At 38.4% G+C, this 13,796-nt stretch overlaps 1 protein-coding gene across 2 annotated transcripts; it reads left to right on the top strand.

The window, feature by feature from the left end:
• The first annotated feature begins 418 nt into the window (after nucleotides 1-418).
• PRDM12 (PR/SET domain 12) lies at nucleotides 419-12,941 on the top strand. 2 transcript variants are annotated; one of them, XM_077478124.1, is made up of 5 exons: nucleotides 419-819; nucleotides 3,475-3,665; nucleotides 6,025-6,180; nucleotides 10,805-10,916; nucleotides 11,519-12,941. In XM_077478124.1, exons 1-5 carry the CDS (start codon nucleotides 597-599, stop codon nucleotides 11,902-11,904), a joined length of 1,068 nt encoding a protein of 355 aa, XP_077334250.1. In that variant the 5' UTR covers nucleotides 419-596; the 3' UTR covers nucleotides 11,905-12,941. The 2 variants fall into 2 exon arrangements, with proteins under 2 accessions (XP_077334250.1, XP_077334257.1); XM_077478131.1 differs by having other exon boundaries at nucleotides 421-819; nucleotides 10,805-10,907; nucleotides 11,519-12,940.
• The last annotated feature ends 855 nt before the right edge of the window (nucleotides 12,942-13,796 follow it).

Below are 13,796 nucleotides of genomic sequence, written 5' to 3'. Positions count from 1 at the left end.
GACACTTGAGCATTTATTCAGACTTAGAATGCTCATATTTGAAGTATACATTTTGACAGTCCAGTCTGCAGCAGCTTTTCGTTCTGGGATGTGTCACCCACCCAGTCCCAGCATTAGAACCCCCTCTTGGGTTGTGAGGGGTTGTCATGCAGCTTTGGGCATAGTCCTATAGGTATTGTGGAGCAGGTGACACAGGCAGCTCCTTCTCTTCCACTGGTGGGTTGATGGTGGGAAGTGAGCCTGTCTCCCCCACCATCTCCTCCCACCCCTCTCCTTCTCTTTGCTCTTTATCTTGCTGTCTCCCAGAGGGAGGGGGCTCTCTGAAGGTTTGGCTCTCTCTCTCTTCTTTTTTTTTTTTTCCTCCTTTAGAACAAGTCTATCTTACAACGTCAGGGAGGTCATTAATAACCAATTAGGAGGGTCATTCGGGCCCTTATAAAGAGGGAAGGGGTTTGGCTGGAAGAATTCTGGCAAGTCTTCTCTTTTGGAAGAGGTAGAGTGTGCCTATTGGGCTCCACACAGCACATACCCACCAGAAAGCTCAGGCAAGCAGTCCTCTTGTGGCTTCTAAGTTGTCGCCCAGTGCCAGCAGATCCATGATGGGCTCGGTGCTCCCAGCGGAAGCCCTGGTGCTGAAGGGTGGGTTGAACAAGCCAGCCTTGTCCTTGGCTGAGATGATCACCTCTGATATCCTGCACAGCTTCCTCTATGGGCGCTGGAGGAACGTCCTGGGGGAGCAACTTTTTGAAGAGAAGAATAACCACAGCAGTCCAAAAACTGCCTTCACAGCTGAGGTCCTGGCACAGTCCTTCTCTGGAGGTGAGTACACCAACTTCCTTCACCTAACCCCCCATCAACCAACCATCAACCTACCCAACCTACCCACCTGTATCCATCTAGCTGCGACTTTTAGTCCTGCACCCCTCAACCATTTAACCTTCCTTTTCTATTTTTTTACACTTTATCTTTTCTCTTTCTATGGCTTTTTTTGCAATTATTTTTTTCTTTAATGTCTGTCTTTGCTTCTCTAAAATCCCAAGTTAATCCTTGACGAATCCTTACCATTTTTTTGTGCAATAAATAATTATATGCATTGTAACAAAGTTCCCCCTTTAGGATCTATCTCCGAATTCCTCCCCAACTTTCTCACAGCCCCTCTGTCTGGGCATCACCCGACACAAACTTCAGCTGTTTTCTTCACCCTTCAAAGTGTCGGCTTTACCAATCTGCCCTGAAATCCCATTCTCTTGTGTCTTCACGTTTTCTCTTCTTCACCACAAATCCATTCTGACTTTCCTCAATTCCACCCCCCTCCTCCTCAGGCGTGTAATAAAGCCAGACTTGGCCTCCTAAAAAAAGCCTTAAATTCATTTAGTTAACTTGGGGTTGACCTGAGAAAAGTTCTCACTTAAACCAACTTTTTTCAACAAAAAAAAAGAGAGACCCTTTAAAAAAAGAGACTTTTCTTTTATTATGTCGCAAGTTTTTAGTCCTCATTCATCAATCTTGGCACAATATACCTCCCTTCTGTTGGCATCCGTGGAAAAGGCATTATCACCCCCTTTATCAGCTATGTTTCTTTCCTAATTTGCCATGAACGCTAATTCCATTTCCATTCAGATTATGTCAAGCAGCTAATCCCCCCATTTTGTTCCAGAAATTCCTCCAGCCTTTATAGCTGCCCCTCACTACATGATGCATCAATGTATAGCTACACCATTCATACAGGCTAATGAATTTAGAATTAGCCATTTCTTTCTAGTTGAGTTTAAATGAATGCCTATCACTTTAACAGTGTGACAAATTGCTGGACGGATAGATGGGGGACACTATTTAACCTCTGTCTAGAGAACAAAATACCACCAATCCCTTTTTTTCTATCGCAGGTACAGTGTTAAGAAAGGGGGGAAAAAAAGTCCCCCTTTAAAAAAGTCACTTTCTCAGAACTCTTCACAATTGCGCACAATTCGATGAGTTCGCAGTTGGGAGGGATTCTGCTGCCTGTAGTCTGTGCGCACTTTACAAGGACTTCTTAGCAAGGTTGCGATCAACTGTATATGTTCACATATATATTCTATGTTGCAATCAACTACATCTATATATATATATGAGAAAAAAGGGGACTAATATTTGGGTGTGGTACAATATTAAATCAATTGGGCTTTAGGACCATTGGTTAATTTATATATATATATATATATATATATATATATATATATATATATATATATATATATATATATATATATATATATATATATATATATATATTAACCAATGGTCCTAAAGCCCAATTGATTTAATATTGTACCACACCCAAATATTAGTCCCCTTTTTTTCTCATTAATATATATATATTCCATAGTTTGTAGACGCTATAACTTTTGCACAAACTAGTCAATATTTATTATATGTTGTAATTACCTGTAACGGTTGCAATTAAATATATATGTATATAGATATTCGTACATATTAACTTAGCTCCTAAGCCACTTATTAAAAGCAGAGCCGAATGTATTAAAATTGCATTTAAATTGGCATATTCGTTAAAAGCCCCCTTTTATTGTAAATCAGCTTTGTGTTTTACCCAGTGGTACCAAAGCTTGTAAAACGTTTGCCACCTGCAATATGAATTGGTTACTTTAATATTAATAAATTAATTGGTTAAAACATTTGGGGGTCGATTTATAATCGATCACACATTTTCTAATGCGAATCTTGGGCGACACTTGTGTGAATATTGAGTGATTTATTCACAGAACGCCTTTTGGCATTGCGCTTTACAGGGAGGAAAAGTTTGGGGTTCTCTGACACTTTGGCAGAAGTGGGTGATTTCAGGGGCTTGGTACAATTTAAATGCATTACCCCCCTCCCGACTTGTCAGATGTAGGGAGATCAAGACAAGAGTTTTGAATAATGAAAGAACACCTTGTTCTAAAATCGAATGTTCCCTGGTCTTCTTCATGGAAGTTCTTTTCTTTATGGTAGATCAAGACACCGGTGCCAGAAGCTCTGTTCCAAAATCTTCACATATATTGCCCGACCTTCTTCATGGTAAATGAAGACCTGGTTGCTAGCATAATGAGAGAACACCTTGATCCAAAATCTTCACTTGAGAGTTTGTTGCATTTCTCACCCCGATGTTTATTGCTAATCTCAGTAATGTAATCTATATATATATATATATATATATATATATATATATATATATATATATATATATATATAATGTTCATGTCATGGTATGAGCTAGAAGAATAATGAGAGAACACCTTGTTCCAAATTCTGAGTTTGTTCCTTTTATCTCCGATGTTTATTCATAGTCTCAGTCTTAATGTAATTTATATATAAAAGTTCCGAGTTTACTAATAGTCCTATTGCCTATCCCAAGTCTAGACGTTCTGATGCACCCGTATATTAAGTACCTGTTGTACCAGTGCTTATGGACCATTTCTATGTCCTTGTTTCCTGCAGAGGTGCAGAAGCTTTCCAGCCTGGTCCTGCCTTCAGAAGTAATCATTGCCCAGAGCTCCATCCCTGGTGAGGGGCTTGGCATCTTCTCCAAGACCTGGATTAAGGCTGGGACTGAGATGGGACCGTTCACTGGCAGAGTCATCTCTCCGGAGCATGTGGACCTGTGCAAGAACAACAATCTGATGTGGGAGGTGAGGACACCGTAGTAGCTGACTGCTGTCATGATTAAGGTGTATGTCACGACAAGCACCCTACAGACACAGAGGAACCATGAGTCCCAGCATGTTTTTTTCTGGCCACAGGTGTGCAGAGAACTGTGGTTCCTTCACAGCTGAAGGACACAGTTGTGTGCTGGAAGAGATTTTTTTCTATATCTAGACGATTGAAGCCATCCAGCACTTTAAGAACCATAAGTCTCAGCATGCCTTTGCAGCCAGATCGTAGGCGTAGGCTTGCATTTCCTTAGCATTTGCATGACAAGAATAAATCCTTAGGGGCTGAGTTTTAAAATATTGTTCTTTGTGATCTTCTACTTTTGAAGAACTACAATTCTCAACATGCCCTGTTAAAAAAAACACTGGCAATATGTGGAGGAATTGTGTTTTCTAAATTTTTGGAAGCCAAAAGTGCATACTACATGATACTAAATGCAGACTCACTAGACCAATCATCTCCTACCAAACAAAACATTGGCCAGTACAAGCTGGGACTTGTGGTTCCTTAACAACTCAATGGCAATTTTTTTATCTAAGGTGAAATCATTGTATACAATGACCACAGGAATACATATACCAGGCTGGTACATGTGGTTCTTCTATGTCTGTAGAGATTACTTGCATTCTAGATTGCTGTATCCTATACACCTTTAACAGGTTAGATACACTGGTTTGCACAACCAGGTGCATATCTCCATCTTTATCTATCTTCCTTCAGGGCACAGATAAGCCAGAGATGCCCCCCTCCCCAGGGGAGGTTCTAATTGAATGAGATTAACTGGATACCCTAGCCATGAATACAGTGGGCTTCAAGATTAATGACATTAATTGACACCACACTATGGACATTTTACATTACTGATCCATTTGGGATGATGTCAGGGTGGCTGGGTTAAAGGGACCCCTTGGAAGTCTTAATGTCTAACCACTGTTTTGATGTTTGAGAGGCTCCCATGATTGAGGGCTTCAAGGGGCCAGTTAAAGCCTTTGTGTAAACTGATTGCATTCTAAGAGGAACTATTTCCCTCCTGATCAGGAGATAGTAAAGATAGTTAATAAGATCTGCTGTGCATCTGCCCAGCCTTACAGGCCATTCAAAATAAAAAGTTGTTGAATATCAAATTTTTGCACTTACCCTTTCATGTAAAGGTGTGGAGAAATAAAAGAGCATGCCATCTTTATGACTCATGTAATGCATGTGAAGCAGAGCCATCACTATGAATGCTAATTATCATTTTTATAAAATGAATAATTCATTTTGCTGCACTGTTCTATAATATCAAATTTGTCAGGAAGGCAGGCTATATTATATGATTTGATGTCTTCTGCAAGCCTGTATAAGTTGGAACTGTTTGTGGTAACATAAGCTTCCTCTAACTTTAAGATGCCCTGTCCACATACCTGTTATACCAAATTGCCCTTCCTATTTATTTCATTCCATCATTCAATCAATGATTTAATATGTCTGGAAAATAACTGAATCCTGAGTGTAGACCATATAAAGGAAAACATTCATATGGATTGCAAAAATAGATTTTTGAAACTCTTTAAGAATTTGTTTCAAATTCTTTAACAATATGTTTAAACATTAGGTTGTGAATGGTCTGCACATTCTATATTCTTTATTAGGTATTTGCAATATGTTGGTACAGTTTGTGCTTTTCATTTAAGAAAGCTATTCATTTGGAAGGGAAAAGAAAAGAAAGTGAAAAACTGAAAAGGATTTTTTTTTTCAGTACGATGTCATTGTTTTGACAATTGACATGAAAGCATCATTCAGTGACTTCAATTAGAACTCAGTTATGTTAGGAGAGGTCATATATGCATTGCACTTTAATTCACTACAGTCTTTCTCTAAGCACAATGGGTTAAAATGGTTACTTTAATTGCTACCTATTTGCATATTTCATTCAAATATAACACACAGCATTAGAGAGTAAAGTATGAAGATTAAAGCCTTTTCTTTTTTTTTTTTTTTTTTAATAGCCCTTAGACCTAAGTTTATAATGCTTGTGTTAATTTCTCCTCTAATCAGATGATACATACTTTTAATCAGTAGCAATTAAAAATGAAATCAAACCAAATACATTAATGAATTAAACTGCTATGAGATATTATAAAGAAAATAGATGGATATGAGGTGAATGGATAGATATAAAGGTAGTTTGATAGATAGACATATATAAGATGGATACATTAATTATAATTATATATATATATATATATATATATATATATATATATAGATAGATAGATAGATAGATAGATAGATAGATAGATAGATAGATTCACTTATTGCAACTTCTTTCAAATAAAAATGCTTATATTGACACAGGTGTTCAATGAAGACAGCACAGTGCGTTATTTTATTGATGCCAGCCAAGAAGACCACCGTAGCTGGATGACTTACATCAAGTGTGCCCGCAATGAGCAGGAACAGAACTTGGAGGTGGTACAGATTGGAAATAGCATCTTCTACAAGGCGATAGAGGTAAGGTTGTGTAACATCCTACAGCTCAGTGATGAGTGAAAATCTATTTTGAGAACATGATTAACTAATGAGCGATACAATTAAATTAGCTAGGTAAACTTGCATTTTCAACTTAAAAGCCATAGTTGCAATCTATGTCTAGAATACTGATGTCCACTTGCAAACCCTGGACACAGATGTCCTTTGTGTTGTCTTTGTAGACATCAGAAACAAGTTGTTTGTTGCTTCATTATGGGGCCACTTAACACATTTAAAATTTTCCTGACTTTGCTAGTATTATCAACTTTCAAGCTGCTGGAGGGGAAAGGAGTCTGATTAAGCCTTGGCGACATTTAATGATCAAATAACCCATTAGAAATGTTGGTTGATCTTATGAACCTATTCTATTCCTTGCTTTTCTGCATTTTGCACTTGATGCAGATTGTCATTTGACAGAAAGAAAGACAGAAATCAGTGGACTGCAGTTTGTCGAAAGTATGTGGCATATTTGATAAAAAAAAAATCCCTGAAAACATTATTTAAATCATTTTAAATTTACATTATGTAAGGATATCAACATGATCTAGGCTAACAGCAATTTTATTTAATTAGGGTTGGCCACTTTAAATTAAATCCTTTGAGTTTGGTTTTGTGTCGGTACATTTTCTTTTTCACAAAACAGAAGTCACCTAAAATTGAAGCCCTTTACAATTGCCCATTGGCTGCAAGTCAAGGACCTCTTTTCTTGAGCACAGGTGTTATAGCGTATAGCTCTGTTCTTTAGATTGGCTCAGCTGCGTGAAAAGCAGAGCAATCCTTTAACTGGAACCTGCCACACAGCCTTGAGGACTGGTAATGGCACTCTGTGCTTAAATGACAAATGTATGAGCAGTTTTACAGAGGCAACAATAGCATCCCCCCGCCGTCTCATCACTCTTCAGAAAGGTTACCTTTTTTTCTAGGAGGAAAAAAATCAATTTGACATCTAACAAATAGCAAGGTACAGTGAATAGCTAGCGAACTAAGTGATGTTTGGAGATGTCCTCTTCATATATGCTTTAAAAGGAGACTTGAGTGGAGCGGTGTCTGTAAATATCAGTTAGCTAATAAAAGACTTCCCGCTAACCTGCCATTTTGCGATTTGCTTTTGACAAGAGATGACACTTTTTTGTTATCTGTCCTCTTTGGGGTGAGGGCTGGGATTGACAGGGTAGTTGCAGTTCTCTAGTTGTCAAGATGGCTATAACCTGGACAATGTGCATGCAAACAAGATAGCAAATAGCTGAAAGCGGTAATGTTCCCTTTGCCACAAATGTCAGATTTTTTACTTAACACCCAAAAAGCTATGGGGTGGATTTACTAAAACTAGAGAGTACAAAATCTGGTGCAGCTCTCCATAGAAACCAATAAACTTCAAATTTTTTTTGTCTAAGCATAATTGAACAAGCTAAAGTTAGAAGCTGGTTGGCTATCATACACAGCTGCACCAGATTTTGCACTCCCCAGTTTTAGTAAATCATCTCCCTGTGTGCATGGAGAACGCTGGCATTGATTTACTAAAACTGGAGTGTGCAAAATCTGGTGCAGCTCCGCATAGAAACCAATCAGCTTCCAGGTTTTTTTGTCAAAGCTTAATTGAACAAGCTTAAGTTAAAGCGGGAGTCCGCCGGGAGTTCCGCCGTTTTTTTTTAAAAGCCAGCAGCTACAAATACAGCAGCTGCTGACTTTTAAAATAAGGACACTTACCCGCCCAGCGCGCCCGCGATGTTGGCACCCGAAGCTGATCTCTCGATCGTCTCTCAGGTGCTGCCGCCGCCATCTTGGGTATGGGAATCAGGAAGTGGAGCCTTTCGGCTTCATTTCCCGGTTCCCTACTGCGCATGCGCGAGTCGTGCTGCGCAATAAGGATGGACCCGCTGCCTCTGGGATCTGTGTGTTTCCCAGCAGGCAGCGGGGGACTTTCGGAAAGGGGCGTATATCTACGCCCCTTTCCGCAGAGAGCTATCCCGGAAGTGGGTGCAGATACCTGTACTGTACAGGTACCTGCACCCCCCTCCCCCCTGAAAGGTGCCAATTGTGGCGCCGGAGGGGGGGAGGATTCCAATGAGCGGAAGGTCCATTTTAGGGTGGACCTCCGCTTTAAAATCTGATTGGCTACCGTGCACAGCTGCGCCAGATTTTGCACTCTCCAGTTTTACTAAATCAACCCTTCTGTTTTTTCATATCTCTCAGGCAACGGCATAACTATAGCTATAGCAAACTGCACTACTGCTATGGGACCCAGAGCTGGTTGCCCAATGATTTATGCAGTAAACAATTGCATTTGGCTAAAACGTTAGGAATAATTTGATTGATATAGTTTGGGAACTGCTGTATAATTGATATAAAAAAAAACTGGCAGAGGAATTGCTTTGAATGGAGATTAGAAAGAAGAGGGGCCCATAATCACACCTAGTTATGGTCTTGCTTTTAGGACAGACAAAGTGGCAAGACATAGCCATTCAAATCTCCAGACTTGCCAAACTGCTGTTCCTATTACAAAGCCATATGTTGCTGTCATATGCCATCATTGGATTTTCCATAATGTATACAGAAATCCACCAATAACTCAGAGAGTAGCAGCTCTGCTACGGCCTTTAGGGGGAGTGAGGGTGGAGCACAAGCCCCTACAAAGCAATTTCAGCTTTTTCGGTTTCATCAATCTCACTTCTTGAAAATCCATGAGAAAGAAAAAAACTGGCATTTGTCCCACCCTCCAATGCTCATATTCAAAATAAATAACAATTTTAGGGGCCAATGTTTTTTTAAGTTATCATGCTTCATGCTTGAATGTGTTCTTGAACCCAATGATGCCAATGGGCCATGTTTCATTTTTGTATAGACACCTGTAGAAAGTTTGTGAAAGACCCACATGGCAGCAGATAAATTAGGAATTGGGGTAAGAGCGTACAAATCAAGACAGGCAATCAGTACATTTACAAAGTTGGTTTGGCACTGTCATATTTGCCAGAAAGATTAAGTGATGCCTTAACCTCAGGCACACAATCATTGAGGCATCCCAGCTTCAGAACAATATGGCTTCTGCACTTCCACTATGAGGCATGCTGTGTTTAGCTCAAGGTCACCACCAACATGAGACACACAAGCAGCCGAATCACAGACTTGCTATTCACTGCCTTTTTTTTTTGGTTTGTTTGTTTAATAAAAGCATGTTAAATAACCCTCCCATTCAGAGGTGTCCTTGGTAACCAAGGAGCTGACAACTGGAAGTCAAAGGAGACACCCGGCTTTACAGGCAGGGAGAATCAGTACACACACTAATTTCAAAGGTGATGGAAAAAGCAGAAAGAGGGAGAGTTATTCTATAGAAAGATACTGAGACGCCTTCCTACTCATCTGCAGAGCTCATCTACATCATACTACAAGTGCATCTTGAGCACTTTGCATATTGCAGTGGTCTATTATTTCTAAGCTGCTGCATATTCACTGAATAGTATACACATTATTATAGAAAACCGCAACCTATGTGATGTAGAGAACTGGCAATCTATGGCTTTATAGGTGAAGTGTAGAAGCAAGAAAACAACTTTGGTGTAAGAGTATTACAGAACAAGCCTTGAGTGCGTTAGAAGTCTTTGACGTTAATCACAAAAATAGAGCCGAGGGAGAGTTACGTCATCAGATACAAGAAAAAATACCATCTCCTGTTGTATTTGTCTATGTATGTCTGGCTCTGAATCGGGAGATTGCTCAACAAGGGCGACCACAGGGTAAAGATCTCTCTGTATTTTTCTTAACTGCCACAGCTGCTGTGCCCCAATACGACTTTTGTCCCAATTGCAATGTGGTGCCGACAAGCAGATCTGGCGTGCACAAGTACTCATTACTGCTTGCCAATTATCTAGTTCAGCAGAATTGCTCTTATCACTTTTTGGGGTGTGCTCCTTGCCACAGGTGGGAACCTTGGTCCAGCCCAAAGTAGTCTGATAATACTAACAAAGGTCAGGAAATATAAGAGATGTACAAAAATAAGAATTGTGGCTCAAAATTAAGCAAATTGTATTTCCTTATCCAAAGATACAGATGAAAGGTTAAATCTGAAATAATTAGATGTTATATGGTGTATTGTATGGTTCAAGATCCTGTTTTTTTGTAAAGTTTGCAAATGCACAGTGTAAGTATCTCCAAAAGATGCAAAAAGAATGTTACATTTAATAAGACTGCCTTTTTCTAGTGACGTACCAAGACAGCTAAAAGAGAGTGAGAGAATATGCCCCAACCTTCGCAATCAATTCCTTTTTTATTTTCCATACCCCACCTCTTGTGCACTGCCTGCTCTGCAAATACTTCTCCCCTGGCAACTATTTCTAATCAATAATATGAATTGTAGGGGAAAAAAAGATTGACGAAAAAAACTTTTTACACTTTTAGAGTGAACATAGGCGACACCTGTTTCTTCAGACAGGCCAAAAGAGCGGTCACCTAAGCAAAACTACATATTTACAATTAGACAACATGAAAATAATCGCCAGAATACTGAATTTTAGTTGGTCAGGCCTGTTTTCAAAATGTCAAAAATCTCACATTTTGGGTTTTGGTATTTTAAAGTATTTTAACTGAATGTTCCTATGTGCTTTGTTTACAGACAATCCCTCCAGACCAAGAACTTTTGGTATGGTATAGCAACTCACAAAGCACCTTCCTTGGCATTCCTGGAGTCCCTGGAATAGAAGAGGAACAAAAGAAAAGTAAGCATGGTAAGTTGCTGGATAGCAGCAACAATACCTCACAAATTGTTTAGTATGTGCATTTTACTACTGTGCTATAGATCTCCATCTAGAAAAAACACAAATGTATTTCCCATATTAATGAATTAAAACTTTTGTTGAGTTTATACCCTACACTAAAAGGATGATGGCTGGAATTTGAATAGCTGCTCCAGTTAAAGGAGTAGAATGTTCACTTAGCTGTGCTGGCTTTATTCATCCACGTGCAGGGAAAGTTCTATTTATTTTTACATTTCCCTGCAAATTACTGGCCAATTACTGAGCATTTAAAATGGCTTAGTGACCTTCCTACTTCATTAGTAAAGCAAACCCAATGTCCTTGTTACCTAAGAGGTACCATGACTTTTATGTTTAATGGCCCATGTTAACTTCATTCTACTTTTTATTTTATGATATTAGTTTGGGTGCACATGCCTTTTTTTTTGGCCTAGTTAAACTGTAGACATGGAACAATCTCATATGGAATTTTGGCATCATTTTGTATGTTTCATATTTTTTGTATACTCAAAGTGATAAAAACAAATTAACCCTAGTAAAGACCAAAAAACTGAAAATCTGTTTTTCTTCCCTAGATGATTTTGGTGGCATTGATCCCACTGCAGCCACCCTGGCTGGTCGAATGCGCTGCGTCATCTGTCACCGTGGCTTCAACTCGCGCAGTAACTTACGCTCACACATGAGAATCCACACACTGGACAAACCCTTTGTATGCCGTTTTTGCAACCGCCGCTTCAGCCAGTCTTCCACCTTACGCAACCATGTCCGACTGCACACTGGGGAGCGCCCTTACAAATGCCAAGTCTGCCAAAGCGCCTACTCACAGTTAGCTGGCCTGAGAGCTCATCAGAAGAGTGCAAGGCACCGTCCACCAAACAACGTCCTGCAGGCTCATTCTCCAACCCTGCCAGTGCCACACCCAGCTTCTCTTGCGCACCACATCCCAACCATGGTCTTGTGAAGTTGGCCATCATTACAAAAAAACTCAGCTTATTAAAACAGAGACACCTTATAGGTTGATCCTTGGACTGAGGTGGTTTACGAAACTGTTTTTATTTTTGTAGCTCAAACTTACTTCTACCTAACTTCCACAAGTTTTTCTACACAGTACCAAAAAACACATCTTGAGAGTTTGAAGTTAAAAAGTACATTCATACAGACAGATACCCAACTTAAAAAAGGCCAACAGTCATGTAATCATGCACAAAAAGCCCCTTCTTAGAACAGAATCAAATATTAATGTATACCTTTTGCTAGAAAATAAGACAGCCATTTTATATGTTGACACAGCATGCATTAAAAAAGGGACCTCGGACCTCTATTTTTGGCATGCTGCTTTTTGATAAAGTAGTTCAGCAGACAAAATGGCTTGTTTGGTTCATTGTAACCAAAATACTAGTATTAAATTGACTTGTTAGGTCTCATATGAGCCAAGTTTATTTTCTAAATTTAGTTTAAACTGATCTATTGAGGCTCTTGCCAGGAACTCTATCGGTTTCTAACTGCATGACTTGGATTATATAATGTAATGGGTGGCGAGGAATGTAGTACCAACATCTCTAAATAGCTGCAAGATACATCAAAATTTATGGGATTGGCTTTTTTTTGTCTTAACATGTTGTATGTGCTAAAAACAAAATAACATTTCTACATTTTTAAAACAGCCCTCAATTGGGTAAAAGAGGCCTTTGCTACCTTCCTGCCAACATTGTATCAAAACCCAACACAAATGAACATTTTCTGCTTGCAGGCAGTAAGGCCTTTTGTATAAAAGAGTATATAAATATCTAATAATTATATAAATATATACATATCTATATATAATAAAGAATTTAAATATATATATAATACCTCTAAAATATATATATAGCATTTTCACAAAACAGTGTTCTATGAGAAAAAAAAAAGCAAAAATAACCCACAATTGAGTCACTTTATATATGTAAATATTGAATGTAAAATCTTTTCTGACATTATCTGTATAATAATTGTAAGTAATTTGTACTTCTCTGTACCTATCATATATTCAGAATAAAAGAGGTAAATTTATTTTGTGAAAGTTTATTTTTGTGAATATATTTTTTTGTGTGTGTGTGTGTAATGTATGAATGACCATATTTTGTTACTGTTTTATATTTTTTTTGACCATGCATATTATAAGTATATTAAGGCCACATGTTTACAGTGAAAACATCTGCACCAAATGTGACATATTCTATAACAGGGTGTATTTAGAATGACCATTTAAAGCATGCAACTTTAAACCAGCAAGTTTGGACAAACCATTAGTAAGTCGATATAGATAGTTTTGATTTCACTTAGTATAGGTTGAGTCAAGCTTATAATGTACAGGGTTGATAAAATATTCACTCTAAATCAGGTATTGAAAAAATTATAATTCCCATGATATCAATTGGGACCCTGATTTAAAAAAAGCACAAGTTAGGATAACAAAAAAAATTATTCATTATTTTCTGGGATTCGTTTTTAAGCCAATCCAAAGAGGGATGAAGATATGCAAAGTGAAGCAGCTTTAAACAACCAATTTAATTTCTGCTGATTAATTTACCTTTCTACTGACACTGAAAGAAGACGTGTGATTGGCTGCTTGGGGTGACCGCCCTTTGTACATTGGTGTTACGATAACAGAAAAAATAATTAATTATTTTCTGGGCTTAATTTTTTAGCCAATCTAAAGAGCAATGAAGATGTGCAAAATGAAACAGCTTTTCACAATCAATTTAATTTCAGCTGATTAATTTACCACTCTAGTCACACTGAAAGAAGACATGTGATTGGCTGCTTGGGATGACCGTCTTTTTTACATTGGTGTTAGGATAGCAGAAAAAAAAA

Source organism: Lithobates pipiens, unplaced genomic scaffold, assembly GCF_037356315.1.
Source record: "Lithobates pipiens isolate NorthernLeopardFrog02 unplaced genomic scaffold, aLitPip1_a1.2 Scaffold_1, whole genome shotgun sequence".
Taxonomy (NCBI): domain Eukaryota; kingdom Metazoa; phylum Chordata; class Amphibia; order Anura; family Ranidae; genus Lithobates; species Lithobates pipiens.
Note: the sequence above shows the minus strand (reverse complement) of the source record. Positions and strands in the feature narration are given on the sequence as shown.